The sequence below is a fragment of the Bos taurus genome, chromosome 14 (genome assembly GCF_002263795.3).
Source record: "Bos taurus isolate L1 Dominette 01449 registration number 42190680 breed Hereford chromosome 14, ARS-UCD2.0, whole genome shotgun sequence".
Lineage (NCBI taxonomy): Eukaryota > Metazoa > Chordata > Mammalia > Artiodactyla > Bovidae > Bos > Bos taurus.
Window position 1 is genome coordinate 21,519,092 of NC_037341.1, and position 16,248 is coordinate 21,535,339.

Here is a 16,248-nt window from a genome sequence, read left to right on the forward strand (position 1 = left end):
CCCAAAACACAAGTCTCTAATTGCTGATGCAGTGGACAGTCTGAGCCGCAGGTCACAGTCTTGGTTTCGTATAGCAGCTTTTGGGGGAATGCTACAACCTGAGGTACTTTCTTCCCTCCACTTCCCATTCTTATTTCTCCTTATTTTCTTACCTATACCTGGACAGTGATCTTTCCAAGCAAAACAAATAAAACCCCCCAAACTCTCATTCCCCAGAAGCAAAAATGCTTCATCACAGCAATTAACTAATTAAGCTAGTGAACACTGTGATTAGAATATGATCAAGAACATCTTTCCATTTGTTTATAATGTTTTATGTTCTAGAATTGTATAGGCTTTTGTTGATACTGTTATTGAAAATGCAATATATTTCCCATTTCTATTCTAAAGGAGAACCAATAAGGGAAATATGAATAATGTCTACACATTTTTATCACATACTCCAATCAACCTTACAATTCCTGCTGATGGATTTTTATTAAATTCTCTCAAATTTACCAAATATGCAATCACCTAAAATGGATGTTTTTAAATGGCATGCAACTGTATAACCTATCTTTATTTGTAGACCAATAATCAGAAAACATATCTAAAGAACTTTAGTAAATAAATTCAGTTGACAGATTTGCCTTTTTAAAAATAATGGTGCCTTCTAAAAATCATTTCCAGACCCTTTTATGTTTATTAAACATATTTCATAAAGACGAGAGACGAGGTTCTCTTTTTTATGTTGCATCTCATGTGAATGAGCCAGTTTCACAAATGCATGTACTGCATTAAAACAGACTGCTAAGAAATATATTTTAGAAAGCAAGTATTCATACTTATTAGTAGTTTAATATTTTACTAGTTTATCTTCATAAAAGGTCAATACTTTGGGTTGATTCTAAGACCTTTTTTATGTCTGAAAGCAAAATGTGTCCCCCTGCTGATAGCTTACAGCTAGTATTACAGCAAAGTACTAGCAAGTCAAAAACAAACACAAATAAACAAAAACAAAACCAAATGACTGGGAAACAACCCATAGGGTTTGCAAGCAGCAATACGAGTATGTATCAGGAAGAAACTGGGTTCTCCTCCAGGACCTGACCATGGATACAAGAAAGAACCACACTCTAAGAGCTCCTTAAGCTCTCTGCCTGTGTCTGTCTACCTGAACACAGGAACTTCACTGATCCAAGCAATGTTCTAAAATTATCATCTGCATATCATCCTCTAAGAAAGATGGTAAAAACATGTTTCAGATAGTTGTTCTGCGCTAAGGTCCTGGAACTGTAGAATGACTAACAAAGTGTGCACCTGAAATTATAAATCAGACAGAGTCATCACAAAAGTATCTTTTTAAAAAGTTTGCTATTTTTCATGTTTTGGGCATGCTTCTTCTATAATTTAGACTGCTATGCTATTTAGATTTGAATGCTTTTACAAGTAATCAGTTTTTTAGATCACTTGCTGTTGCCTAATTGTCCACAAAAGCATTACCAATCATTGTTTTGTTAAATACACCAGTTTTAAATTTTAAACTGTACTAAGTATAAATAATATTACAATTACCACCGCAAGTTGTGTCCTTGAAGCAACAGTGTGAAAAACGGCAGGCATCATAAGGGACTCTTCAACTTTTATTTCCATGTCATTTTCTGTTGAAAAGGTAGTTTTAGGAATAGCAGGTAGACGCTCAGACAAGATCATTTCCTTGTTAAAAAGAAAAATTGGATTTGTGTCCTAGAGAAGTAAAAAACAAAAAGAAGAACCGAAGTAAACTGTTACAGACACAGAATATGCACACTGCCCTCTGTAGGAGTCAGACCCCAGTTCCCAGCCGCCGGAGAGCTGGAGCCCGCCCGCATGGAGGAGGTCGGGCACCTACCGTCCCAGCGCTGTAGGTGCACACCCTGCGGTCGGCAGCCATGCACTCGCCCCCGTTGACCACCAGCACCTGGTGCTGAATGGCAATCTTGTACTTGCTGTGGATCGCATGCTTCAGGTCAGCCACACTTCAGAGAGGGAGGGGGGCAAAATCCGTTATTTACATTTGCCTGAGGATGGCCTTTCTCATTATCAAAGTCACTCTGTGTAAAAATAGCTGACAAATGAACTTCAATTAAAAAGTTTCCCCCCAAATGGTAGTAAAATATATAAGCTTATTGTTTCTGCAACTGGATTCCACAATCAACAAGCCAATCATACATAACTACAAGGTCAGTAAACCACCCGTGTCACATCTAACACTGAGCCTATGAAGTGCAGCCAGCAGAAATATTTATTTCTGTGATCTTTACATAAGTAGCAAAGCTGCTTATATTAGCATTTGTTAAAATCCTCATGTGATGGAGATTTTAATATATATCCCGTTACATAAAACACATTAAGTGGATACCATGTGAAAACTCCCATTTTCTCATCTGTCAAAAAACCATTCAATTACAAGTCAAATCATATTTTATAAAAAACAGAACTCTCAAAAAGTAATTTCATCCATTAAAAAAGATACGGTTTATCCCCAATTTTACTCTATCATTAACAAAACAAACACTACTGGCTTTATTCATTAAAATAATAAAAACAATGATGAAAAACCATAGGACTGGAATATGCTGGTTTATACAGCTAGCAACAATACCCTCAGCAGTGCACTGTGAAATTCAGGAGAACAATCAGCTATGAAAACTATTAGACTGCTTTGGTTTGAAATCAGTTTGTTTACTGTGAAAATAGTCACACAAACAACAAAGCACAACTTAACAAATTTAATGTTAACATTTTAGAGGAAGATGACAATTGTACATGTGAACAATGATTTAAGACTTTCCATATTGCCACTCTTATTTAACAAAGGAACAGTATTCTCAAAATAAAATCTTCACCTTTCTACATGTACAAAATGCAAAACTGATGAGAATCAAGGAAAACACAGCTCACGTTTGCACTGTAAGTTCAGTGTCAAATGTCAGGGTGGTTCCAGTGTTCACCAGAAATACATACAACTTCATGATGGTTTCCTGGATTCTGTAAGCTTACACCTCACACTCTGATACGGTTACTGAAAGAAACAGACAAGAGAAGTCATCAATTTACAAACACATGTATAAATGTGGTTATGTTCCCATAAGACAGAGCACAGTTATAATACACAAGCAACAAAAAAATAATAGGATCTGATGTCTAACATGGCTAACTGGACAATTCAGTAAACCTGGTGCTTAAAAAATAATAATGAACAGTAATGAGGCTAATGAGAAGTATAACTTCTATCATGAAAAAAAAATAATTGATTTCAGGAAGAAAGAGGCCAGGAGTTAGAACAGTTAGGTGTATATTTCACACTGTTCTCATGTACCACACAACATTAAGAATAAAAATTAAAAATGTGGTCAAACATTTTTCTAACTCCAAAACTTCCCCCCACTTTTTCCTTGGAACAACAGCAACAAAAAAAAAATAGTTTTAAACTTACTAACAGCAAATAAGAGCCAGGAGGGACAGACTTGGTTAATCCAAGTTCCACCTCCACGCTGAGCTAGAAACACTCCACACAAGAAACTCTGGCCGTAAGAGCTCATCACTTTGTGGAACAGCAGAAAGTGCATAGGATATCTGAATATTTAAAACAACTCTGCCATTACCCAGTTATCCAAGTCAAAATCCTACATATAAATAAAGCTTCCTCATCTATGAATAAAGGGGCAGATGTCAAGAGCTAGTATTTTATTTTTTAACAACCAGAGGTAAAAACCCCCAAGATCAATGTAAGTGATGAAAGATGACAAAAACTAAATTTTCAGAAACTAGAAGCTATCTTTCTTTATGCTCTTTCCACATGAGCTTAGAGTAGAATTATGAGGGAAGAAGGGAAAAGAAAGGAAGCAGGGCTTTAAAATTAACGTTTCCAAAATCACTATTTTAAATGCATTACATCAAAACTCCGTTATAAAGGCAGGAACTGTGACTCACCGGCAGGCACTGTTAAAAAGGACTACCACTGTTCTTAAGAAGCAGATTACAAGTGGCTTATGTTTGCTTTGCTTGATATTGGCAACTGAATGGCATTACTGGTTAAACTAGAAAAGAAAAATTTCTGATTATAGAGAGAAATAATTCAACAATAACAACAGCATGCTCTTCCAAAAGAGTGGTCTCTACTCTTCTTCACTGAACCACAAGCACATGACCTTAACCTAGACCATCCCATTAAAAAGATATCAAAGTCCCCAGAGAGCTCCCCAACACTGTCAAAGCCTACAGTCCCTTTTGTCTTTAATACACAATGGTCCCCATTACTTGTATATTTAATACTTACAGTTTCTTCTGTAAAACAGGAATAAAAGGGTATCATAGCCCCAAGCCTCAAAGCCAGCCCCTTGGACATGGGCAGGGCCTGGGATCTGTCAGAACCACTGAAACTCGGCCAGGGTAACAGGAGGTCATTTACACGATAGCACTTCCTCAACTTAACCTCTACCTTGCCGGGTGACTGTTCCCGCCCGCCAGCTTCACAGGACATGCTGTCATATGGAGAGGCCCACGTGGCAAGAAATGGAAGCCAGAGCCAGCAAGAAGCCTCCGTTCAAGAACCTGCAAGGAGCTGGTTCTTGACAAGCACGGCAATTCCTGCTGAACCTCAGACAAGACTCCACTCCTGCCAGAGACCATCTCCGAGTCTACTGAGACAGAGCACCCAGCAAATGTGAAATAATATGTCTGTGTGTTTCCAACAGCTAGGACTGTGTACTTCTCACATACAGTACCAGCATCGCAGGGGCACCGCGGGAACACAGTGAGTAGAGACCATCAAATCGCTGGACAGATAGGAAGCACCCTTGCTGGGCGGCTGCTCCTCCTCCTCCTGGGCCTCCTCCCCAGTGTTTGGCTGGGACCCCACCACCTCCCGTGGCACCATTGCTGATGACCAAACCTGCCGGCATGCCTCCCTAGGCGTTCTCTATATAACCCAACCCCCATCTGCTCCACCACCTAAAACCTAAAACCTCTCTTTACTGATGGAACCAACAAACCCCCTCTCTCACTTGCTGTCTTACAGACCCCTCTGTCTTCCTCACAGGTAGGTTAACAGCAGTAACAATCCAGTTAATAGTATTCTTATTGCCTACTGACCACCGACTTTGACTCCTGAGGCTCCTGTGTTCATCAAACCCTCACTTGTCTCTGATCTCCACAGTCTCTCAACCTGCTCCCTGCATCCTCGACCCCTCACCTCCCTCAGCATTCTCCCACTGTCCTCAGGGAGGATGGGGGTGGTGGTGTGTGTGTAAGATGGTTCCGCTCCTGAACACCAACCACCATCAGGATGACCTTCATAGCAGCAGCCACCATTCATAAGTATTTACTATGCTCTAGGTCACTGTTCTAATAAACGCTTCACTAAATGAAATGTTTCATTTGATCCTCACATGAATCCTTTAAGCTGAGCTTCCCCGGCGGCTCAGATGGTAAAGAATCTGCCTGTTAATGCAGGAGACCTGGGTTCGATCCCTGGGTCAGGAAGATTCCCCTGGAGACAGGGTATGGTAGCCTGCTCCAGTATTCTTGCCTGGAGAATCCCATGGAGAGAGGAGCCTGATGGGCTACAGTCCATGGGGTCGCAAAGAGTCAGACATGATTGAGCAACTAATACTCACACACACACAGAACCCTTTAAGAGGGATACTATCATCATTCTCACCTCACAGATAAGGAAACTAAGAAATCAGGGCTTCAGTAATATCACAGGATCCAAGCCCAGACAGTGCAGTAAAACGGCAGACACTGTACGGCTTCTTCCTCTCCTGCCCTCCCCAGGTTTCACTCCCAAACACCATACGGCTTAGCTCTCTGAACAAAATGAGCTACTTCAAGTCTCTGAGGCTCTTCCCCAGCCTGGACCCTCCTTCCTCTGCCCACTGTGATCATCACCCACCATGATCTACTGCAACCCCCCCCCGCCCCCGCCGCTCCAACACACACACACACACACACACACACACATTCTCTTTCATGGAGTTAATCACACAATCCTGCCATTCGCTGTGCTGACTTTATATCCACGTGTGCTTCTCTGCTGCAGCTACTGGGATGTTTCTGCACACAGTTCTCACCTCTCCTGAATAACAAGCTTCTTTAAAGCAAGCATACTGCATTCCTGGAAACCAGCTCTAAAATACTTTCTCAATAAAATGAATGAATAATCCCACACTAGCGAAGAATTATCCCATATGCCTGTGAAGACTGCGGAGAAGTCACATGAGTAACACTGACCACAGGACTTCTCAGCTTGTTCCCAAAGGAAAATCTCTAAGGTTTTCAATGTTGTCATCTCCACCAAGGATAAGTAAGGCTCCACTTCACCTACAATCACCCCACTACTGATTATGGGGCACGCAGTTACTTTCCAAATGCACCCCAATGGCTCTACACTAACACTGAGACGTGTTCCTGTCCCACTGCAGATCAGAACCAAATCTTTTAATGAATGAAGGGCAAGAAGCCAGCAGACTGAAGTGATAGCTGACCGTCAGGAGCTCCCAAGTGGCAGAGCCGGTCCTGGGTGAGTAATGTCAGTGCAGACTCCTGCCCACCCTGGAGGGCTTGTGGTGTGAGAGAAAAACTGAACAATCACAAAAACTCTACATGAGGATTTCGTACTAGAGCATCATCCAGTACATCCTGACTCATCAATTACTTGTCCACTAATAACTGTCTCTCCACATTATTACAGATACTTCATAAACAGCATTACTGGCGCCCAAAATGCACTCCACATACGAGTGTGCAGTGGTTTCAGTCAAACCCAGATTTAGAGGCACCAAGCTCCACAAGACCACTCTCCGCCTGGGATCCCAGCCACAAGTCTGGTGGTGCCCAGGATCACCCTCACTTCAGACCAGCGGACTACAAATTGAGGCGTCACCTAAGCTCACAGAGTTCAGGAAAGTGCTGTACTTTGGATTACCGTTTTATTATAGTGAAAGGATACATGTTAAAGGTAAAAGCAGACAAAGGAAGATTTGCATGGCAGGGAGTCTGGAGTGCTCCAGGTGCAGGGCTCTGGGGGTCCTCTCTGGGGTCAGGAGGGACAGTCTTACCTCCTCCTGGTGGGGATGTGTGGCCCACCCACCTTTTATTGTGTTTTAAATGTGTTTAAAATGTTCATTAAATCCATACCTATAGATAAGTGACGTATTTATCATCATTCAGCTACAGAATGTACCATGTGATTCTATTTGTGGGTTTTAGTTTATTAACTAATACTGAGGGATGTATACGAAGACACAAGCATTAAAAAGTCTGGAACAATGTAACGTCAATTTTTTTAAAAAGGCTCTCTCTGGATGCTGGACTTCGGTCTCTTTAAAAATTACAATTGGGGGTTAAAAATACTTGTTTCCATTTGTGAAAAAGAAAAAAAGAACATCACACAGTTACAAAGAAATAAAGGACCTGAAAACCCACCATCTCAGCTGGTGCAGCTAAGGGATGGACAAGGCTCCTCACCTGCTGGTCCTAGGCTGGCCCCCATCAGGCTCCCAGTAAGAACTACCCCCTCACTCCACACACTTCCCTAGATACACACATAAGAGGGAGGAGAGCACTGTGAAAAGAAGGTGGATCCTGCATCAGAAGACCTATATTCAAGTCCTGTCCCTACTACTGACTGTGTGACTGATGGACCTCAACTAACCTAAATTATTCTGATACAACAAAGCAGGAGACTTCCCAAGTCACAGGGCTGTGAGAACACAGAGAATGTACACATGCAGAGAAGGGCTATGCCAACCAAAGGCAAGATGACCGCCACATGAACCCTCCCAGATCTCTGCCCTCAGCTCAGGACTGGTGCTCAGCCACTGCACTTATCTCCAACCAGAAATCACACTGTCTCTCAAACTCAGCAGGTCTACACTTCAATTTGGTACTTTCCCTTTAAAACTGTTCCCTAACTTCCTCTGTGAACAAAACTATCGCTCTGTTGCTACCCAAGACGTCAGTTATTTCTGTCTGCATCCTATCCCTTTTTCCCTATATAATCCAACCCCTGATTTTCCAATGACATAATCCTTATTTTAGAGACTGGAAACTCTCCTCTATCCTGCTCCAGCCCTTCCTGAACACGCCCACCACTTACAAGCACCAGACGCTCCGCCCCCCTGGAGCCTCACTGTGGCCACCGCAGGCCACAAACCTGTCATCTGTTTCTTCACAGCCACTGCCCCGCTAACCTCAGGACAGGACCCACTCGGTACACAGTCTCCTTGAACTCCATCGTCTGCCCGCCCCTTTAAAGAGAAACCACCAACTCTGGCTTAAGGCTAGATGAGCACTGAAATGGCGAGTCACCTGTATTTGAATGCAACTCTCCCACAGAGACTCAGATGACCTCTGCACATCAAGAACTGAAATAATACCTCTGCAGAGAAGGACAGCAATAATGCATCTCACATTACCACACGGTGCAAGGAATATAATAACAACTCTAAAAATGATGACAACCATAACTCTACCAACATTTCAGAACTTAATAATCAACCCGTTTGCCTTTCCAAAAGTATCTCCAGCTATTTCCCTACATGAAACCCATCCTCTCACTTTACACAGTCTTCCCATACTTGCCATTTCTGCTCATTTGACAGTTACTCATTCAAGCGTGGTCAGAAAGCCCTTCTGGGTCGATCAGCCCTTTTAGAAGTCGCCCCTGGTCACAGATGGCCCTCGGCCTTCTCTCTCTGACTCTGAACTTACAGAGCTCTCTCAAGCTGTCAAGTCATATGAAGGATCTCATTTGGGGAGAACAATCTCACATCGTGAAAGGACATCTGTTCCTCCTGGGTCCTGGGATACAGTAAGCTATAAATGAGGGGGTATTTTTAAAAACACTGATTCCAATGCATTTACTCCCAGAGATACAGGTGTTACAATTGTACTTTAATGCTTGTAAAAACAAGAAAGCATCTCCCATATTCACACAAGTGTCTATCATTTATTACTGGATATCTGCAATTTGTTCTTTGAGGCCTTACCACCACAACAGTCAGGTTTGTCACTCTAGCTTACTGTCATCCTGTCTGATCCATTCAAAACTCAGAAGCAGCTTCCTTACACGGGGAGACAAAGGGAAAGCCCCAGACAACAACTGACCTCCCAAATGGCACACTGCTGGTCATTATTCACCCTACGTTTACTGAACACCTTTTGGCTCAGATGGTAAAAAAGAATCTGCGTGCAAGGCAGAAGACTCAGGTTTGATCCCTGGTTGGGAAGATCCCCTGGAGAAGGGAACGGCTACCCACTCCAGTATTCTTACTTGGAGAATCCCATGGACAGAGGAGCCTGGCGGGTTAAAGTCCATGAGGTCGCAAAGAGTTGGACATAACTAAGCAACTAATACTTCTATGCCAGGTGTTGGGAGTCCAAAGACCCTCGAGTTGCTCTCAGGTCTAGCAGGCCACATGAAATGTGGATGATGCTGGACAAGGCGGACGAAGAGCTTCAGAGAAAGGATAAGGAGTACGAAAACTTCTGTCTGATTTGCAATTTTGCAAACTGTAACTCAGCAACTGAACCTGAGGGCCACGGGTGCTGCATCAATGAAACTAGTGGTGTTCACCACAAATGGGAGTGTCCAGGTCATCCAGGACTGAAACTGGGCTTCAGCCTCTCCAGATCAGATTTATTCCCATCTGATCCTCCTCTTTCTCTGCCAAGAAAAGAAAAAAGAAGGAAAGAAGAGTAGGTCAGGCATCTTCCTGACACTCCCCAGAGAGCCTTTCCAGAAAGATCCAGGGTGTCTGTAAACAGACCTGATGGGAGGACAGCAGGACAGGAATGGAGCGAGAGGGAGACCCCTGACAGTGTGGATAGAGCTGGGCCTTTGGGGTCTTCCTCCAGATACAGGAAGTACACCTGGACAAAGTAGTTTCTCAAAAATGAGATAACAGCATGCATACATGCAATCTGTTTTGAGATGAATAGCATAATAACATGGGAGTCTCTCCATATCAGTACATATAAACGTATTCCACACTGTGGTGTCCTGACATTCATAAAAGCTGTGTAAAACACATGACTTTACATACACAGTCTAAAATATGTGTCCCAATAAAGATTATTATTACTTTATCCTTAATGCAATTTGAAAATTTGCATGTCCTATGGCTGATTCATGTTGATGTTTGACAGAAAACAAAATTCTGTAAAGCAACTGTCTTTCAATTTAAAAAATAAAGTTTTTTAAAAATTTGCATGTCATCTGATAGATTCTCAGAATAACTGTTAAAAGATGCTACATCAGGGCTGCGCACAATAGTTTTTAAAACAATCGCAAATATGAGCTTCCCAGGTGTCTCAGTGGTAAAGAATCTGCCTGCCAATGGAGGAGACCCAGGTTTGATCCCTGTGTCGGCAAGATCTCCCGGAGGAGGCATGGCTACCCACTCCAGTATTCTTGCCTGGAGAATTATATGGACAGAAGATCCTGGTGGGCTACAGTCCACAGGGTTGCAGGAGTCGGTCACGACTTAGTGACAAAACAAGGTATGACACTGTCCTTCAATGTAAATGTGAATTCTGCTTGTTTAAAGTCTAACATCTCACACAATAGTATCTACAACAAGATTTTCTAATCTTTCATAGCATGTAAATACACAGCAATATCAAAAAAGGATGTGCACTGCTGGAATTTGCAGTATAATGGTTAAGAACACAGTCATGGAAATATTAACTGCACTGATTGACTAATATTTCAGTATTCTGATGATTACTAGCCAATTATGTGAAGCATACAAAAGAAAAATATAACCTAGGTAGTCCTAAACCAGTCACGTTTATGTCCATCTCTAAGCACAATTAAAAGCCAATAAAGTGAGAATTTAGGGACTTCCCTGGTGATCCAGTAGTTAAGAATCCACACTTCCACTGCAGGGAGCAAGGGTTCCATCCCTGGTCTTCCAGGGAACTAAGACCCCACAGGCTGCATGGGAGGACCAAAAAAACATTAAAATAAAAAAATTTTAAAGGAGAATTCAACAGAGAGCAAAATTGGAGGAAAATCCCATAACCCTCAGGGCAGCCAATAAATAGCTGGAAGAAGGGGTGTATAGAGGTACTCAAGCACTGTGCCTGCAAAGAGTCACTTAAGAGAACAGCAGCTTCACTGAGGGATAGAAAAAGGCCAACCTCCCAGGGCCCTGCACAAGAAGCCCAGGTTACAGGTTGCTCAGGACCACAATAATGGAAGAACCACAGCAGTGTAATCATGACATGTATAGCAAGTATGGATCTTCAACCCAGCACTCCACAATCTGCTCCTCCAGCACTGTGTCTATTTCAGCACACCTCAACGTAGTGTGAACTTGCAACTGATCTTCCTTAAAATTACCAGTGTGTCACCGCCACTTTCTACAACATCGTACAAAGCTTACATATAAAGTTACCCTTGTTCACTGCTCATTGCTAGAGTTAAAACTGGGTCTTGCTAGGGTTTAACATTTCATGAAAAAATGAATGACTCTCAATCCAAACTGCTTCCCAGATTCACCAGGTTTACTGAACAAATCACTGTGCCTTTGAACATGGCAGTTTACAGGACGCTACTCTCCTCTAAGTATCTGTTGAGCCTCCAGGACACCACCTCTTCCTACTGCTCTCCCATCACTCCTGTCCACCCACCTTTTAGTGATCTTTTCCCCTATATATGCCAAGGACCTCAAAGCTGCTGCAGTTTCCTTCTATTCCGAGATGGTCAGAAATAGTCAGCTTCCTCACTTCTCTTGGGTCTTTCCTTCAGATTTCAGACAATGCTTAAATAGTAGTTGACTGTATACAGGACTTCAATCTCCCTTCTCTTACTGGGCAAAAACAACATGGTACACATTCCTGTATTCCCTGCAGAGCCTGGCTCCATGGTCTACCTCCGTAAGGAAGTAACAACCATCTGAGGGAGTGAGTGTGGAAGGGGGCTGCTAGACTTTCACTGGAGGTGCCTGAGCCAGTGTTTTCTGAATACAAAAAGCTTACTGGGGTTACCAAACAGTACTATCTGGATGAGAACATTTTACTACCCACTGCTTTTTTTTGAAAAGTTACACACATCTGCAAAGTAAAGCATAAAGCAGGTGTTCAAACATTTGCTGAATGCAGGAGAGTTTAAAGACAGTCTCAAAATCAGAGGCCCAATAAGAGCTCCTCTCAAGCTTCTGACTGAAATGAACAAGCTTACATAATAAAAATTTAGGTTCAAAAGTGTGGGGTTTTTTGTTTGTTTTTCCTCCCCAAAATACAAAGGTCTTGTGCCCTCTGCCCCTTCAATGAGTTTCATTTGTTGGAAGTAAACCTGCCCTCTATTCTGACCGTGTGTGTGTTCAGCATGGGCCAGAAAAACGCGGTCCTCCTCTCCTATCATCCAACATCTCCACACAAGAATCAGGCCAGAAACAATCCTAACTGTGACAAACATAAAGCATTCCAAACAGACGAAATTAAATTACTCTTTTGAAAACCGTGTCTGAGTCCATATCTGATTTCCATCACCAGGCATTTACCAACACAACCGTTTATCAACATAAAGCACCCTGTTTTATAAAACTCTAGGTTTTAGACACAATGTTAAACACAAATGTTGAGAAAATATGCTCATTCAGACCATATTCTGTTGTTAAAACATTAAAAACAGAAAGGAGAAAACCATCTTCAGATCCCCAGCAGGGCCTGCTGACAGATCCAATCAGCCGCCTTCCTCGACGGCCCCTTGCGTCTTTCCACAGAAACACCGGACCTGGAAGAACCCTGTGTCTATCAAACATGGAAACGCACCAACGACACTCATCACACAGGCTGTCTACCTCAAATTGAGTACCCCTCCTAAGCTGCTAACCTCCCCACCCTGCGAAGAAACCACACACACACAAGCACCACCCACACAAGACAACCGAGAAACTGTACAATACGGCGGCTAGCAAAGCAGGCCGGTCCTCCTGCGGCCCCCATCGGGCCTCCCCTCTCCGGCTTGAGGTCTCTCAGCCTCCGTATCCACCGCGAGCACCTCGGCCCGCCCCGGCCCGCAGGCCCCGCGCTGTGACCACACGGCAGGAGCACGGTGCGGGGACTAGGTTACCAAACAACCCCCGGCGCCGCGGCGCGTCCAGCCGCGAGCCCGCGGAGATGCGCCGCCCGGCTCCGGCCGGGGAAGTTGTGAAATCCGCACACACGCCCCGGCCCGCACCCACCCGCGAGCCGGCGGAGGCTGAGTCATTCCCAGGAGTAACTTTATCCGGACGCTGCCCTCGGGGAGCCTCGAGCTCCGGGGTCCGGACAGAGCCGCGTCTGCGACCCTCGCCCCGGCCGGCTCGCCGTCTGACACCTCGGGGCCCGACCGGGCGGCGGCAGGAGAGGCCGGCGGCGAAGGTGCGTCTCGGACCCCGGCGCTCCCGACGCCGGGTGGGAGCACCGGGAGGTCGGGGGTGCACTGGGAGGTCGGGGGGCACCTTAGAGTCCGGGCCGCACAGGCCCAGCGCAGCCGCCCGCCTCCGCCTCCCGCCCGGGGACCCGCGCCCGAGGGGCCCGACGCCGCGCTTACCGGGCAGCGCCTCCTCCTCCGCCGGCGGCAGCAGCAGGGCCCGCGGCCCCCGGCACCATCTTCCGCCGCCGCCTTGTCCTCGGCGGCGGCTACCAACCGCCCATCCGCGCCGCCAACCGACACAACCGCCGGCGCCGCCGAGGCAGCCACCTCCAGGCACGGGGACGGACAGGCCCCTCGGCTCTGCGTCAGGGGCCGGGGAAGGGCGAGCCGCGGCCGGTCAGAGCCGAGGGGCCGGGCGACGGAACCAGAGGCAGCGCCGGGCTCGGTAGGGCCGCGGACACGGCCGCCACGGGTTTGTTATTGTCGACTCCGGCCCTTCCTCCGCGGGGCACGCCGGGAAGCGGGCGGGGGAGGGGCGGGCGCGCTCAGCGCACCTCCGCGCAGGCCCGGAAGTCAGAGGGCTGCCGGAAGTCGGCGTGCTTCCGGGTAGGGCAGGTTCCAACTGCCCCGCCACCTGCGGCTGCGGATGCTGGGGCTGGTGACCTGGGAGTCCTCTGGTGACCTCGGAGACTCCGCCAGGCAGTCTGGGACGGTGCTGGCTGCCGTCCGGCTCGAGTGCCTCAAGGTGAGCCTGACCTTCTCCACTACAGCGAGTGGCCCTGCGCCCGCCTACCCGCCGAATCCTGAGTTAGCCTGGGCGAAAGAGCTCGACCTGTCGAGGTGGAGGGCAGCCGAGGGACCGCGACCTCGTTTGAGACCGGACCAGGGCTTGTGAGGGGACTGGGCGCCGGGAGGGCTGTCCCATGCCGGGTCCCACAGTGCGGGCGGCGCTCTCAGACCAGGAACGGGGAAGAAGGGAGCTAAGGGTGGGTCGGGTGGAAGAGGTCGAAAGCGCCGCACCCACCTCTTTCAGCTCTACCCTGAATTCTGTAGCAATCCCCGCGAGAGCTCTTGATTCTGTGAAGGTGACCAATAAAAGGCAATGGCATGAAGCCGCAACTTTTAAGTATTAAGTTGTGTTTGCGTAAAAATGGGTATTAACACCCTTTTCAACGGCTGCCAAGCCGAACACACGCTACTGGGAAGCAGTCTTCGAACCTTTACTTGTCATGTTGGGAACTGATAAGCACTAAACGGCTGGTTAGCGTTACGAATTTTCAATTTCCGTCTCACTGACCCGGTATCCGAAAGGTGGAGAAGGACCTACAGGGTACGACTTTATTTATTTTTTGTTTGTTTGTTTTAACACTCCTACAGATCCCACAGAAGCAAGTCATTTTACTTTTTTTTTTAAGTGGAGTCTTATTACACCACGCCAACGCTGTACAGCAGGGAACTGAAAACTAAGAGGCTAAATTGTTGTTATGCCTTGGGGGAAGGTGGAAAGACTGAAGAAAGGAGCTAATTCTATCAGGCACAACATAGTAATAGGCACAAAGAGAGTAAGCGGTAAGAAAGAATTCAGCCAGAAAATTGGTAAGCAAAGCACAGTCTTAGGCCTTTAAAGAATATATTGGTACTTGACCTTCCTCTTAGACATCAGTGACACTCATCATTCATTACAAATTAAATACACCTTAGTGTGTAAAAGCATGACTGGAATATGCCGGTGACAAATCTAGTGAATAAAATGTTTTAAATGTTTGTTGTCTGACTTCTTTCTTTGGGGTGGGAAGGAGAATAAAACTAATTCAGTCCTCATCTTCGCCTTTTCCAGAGTGTAAATAGTAGGAACTTATATGTCCAGTATTCTTTCCTAGTGATAAGTGAAAATGTATCAAGATTAGTTTTTTGACATATGCACATATCTAGAGAAAGACCCTGATCCTGGGAAAGATAGAGGGCAAGAGGAGAAGGGCATGACAGAGGATGAGATGGTTGGAGGGCATCACTGACTTGATGGACATGAGTTTGAGCAAACTCTGGTATATGGTGAAGGACAGGGAAGCCTGGCATGCTACAGTCCCTGGGGTCACAAAAAGTTGGACATGACTTAGAAACTGAACAATAACAGAGAAAACACTACTGCAGTTTCCTGATACTTCATGTGTCTATAATAAGTCTCAGCAAGTTATATTTCCCTTAAAGCCAAGGATATTGACAACCCTGTGCACTCTCCCTTCTTTAATAAATGAAAACAAGAACAAACAAAAAATCCAAGGACCAGCCCCCAAGTTACTGTATTAAATGGACAATGCTGAGACTTAATTTGAACTTTCTAAACCAATGCTCCTTTATGTTTTTAAATCTTTTTCTCTCCCTGCTGCCCTCTGTAGTGTCTCCCTCTTTGCTCTTAAATCTGTTATTTAGGCCTCTTCCAAATTCTTAAAAGTAATTATAATACAGATACAAATGGTAAAAACATGAGGTGCTGGAGGAGCAGAGAAGAAACTGAATCTTGTCCTCATTAACATTATTTCATTAATAAACATTTTAGGTCCTTCTGTAAATTTCCCATGCGGGCAAAAGATAGTGTTTCTTTTTAGGAATCCTTAAGAGGCTACTATTAAAACACCCTAAGTACTTCAGGTCAGTCCCGTTGTTAAAGCTTTTTTCCCCCACCAGGTCTCAACTTGAGTGTCACCTTCTCAGGAGTCCTTCCCTGACATGCCCAGAGTTCACCTAGATCCTTCTGTTGGGTTGGCCAAATGTTCATTCAGGTTTTTCCATGACATCTTACAGAAAAACCCAAACAAACTTTTTGGCCAACCCAGTACCTTTTAGTATCTGTCTGACCT

General features: G+C 45.1%; 1 protein-coding gene across 3 annotated transcripts in view; it reads right to left on the reverse strand.

Annotated features, from left to right (window-relative positions):
* Window positions 1–13,881, reverse strand: part of RB1CC1 (RB1 inducible coiled-coil 1) — a 40,161-nt gene extending 26,280 nt beyond the window's left edge. The window contains exons 1-5 of one of the 3 annotated variants that reach the window (XM_005215415.5): window positions 13,568–13,881; window positions 3,955–4,061; window positions 2,923–3,043; window positions 1,871–1,997; window positions 1,555–1,725 (exon numbers count right to left, since the gene is read on the reverse strand). In XM_005215415.5, the coding sequence (XP_005215472.1) occupies window positions 1,555–1,725; window positions 1,871–1,997; window positions 2,923–2,993 (369 nt within the window). In that variant the 5' untranslated portion in view covers window positions 2,994–3,043; window positions 3,955–4,061; window positions 13,568–13,881. Of the gene's footprint in view, window positions 1–1,554; window positions 1,726–1,870; window positions 1,998–2,867; window positions 3,044–3,954; window positions 4,062–13,567 lie in introns of those variants that run through there. The other 2 variants (XM_010812002.4, NM_001114155.1) reach the window with 2 other exon arrangements.
* Between the last annotated feature and the right edge of the window lie 2,367 nt (window positions 13,882–16,248).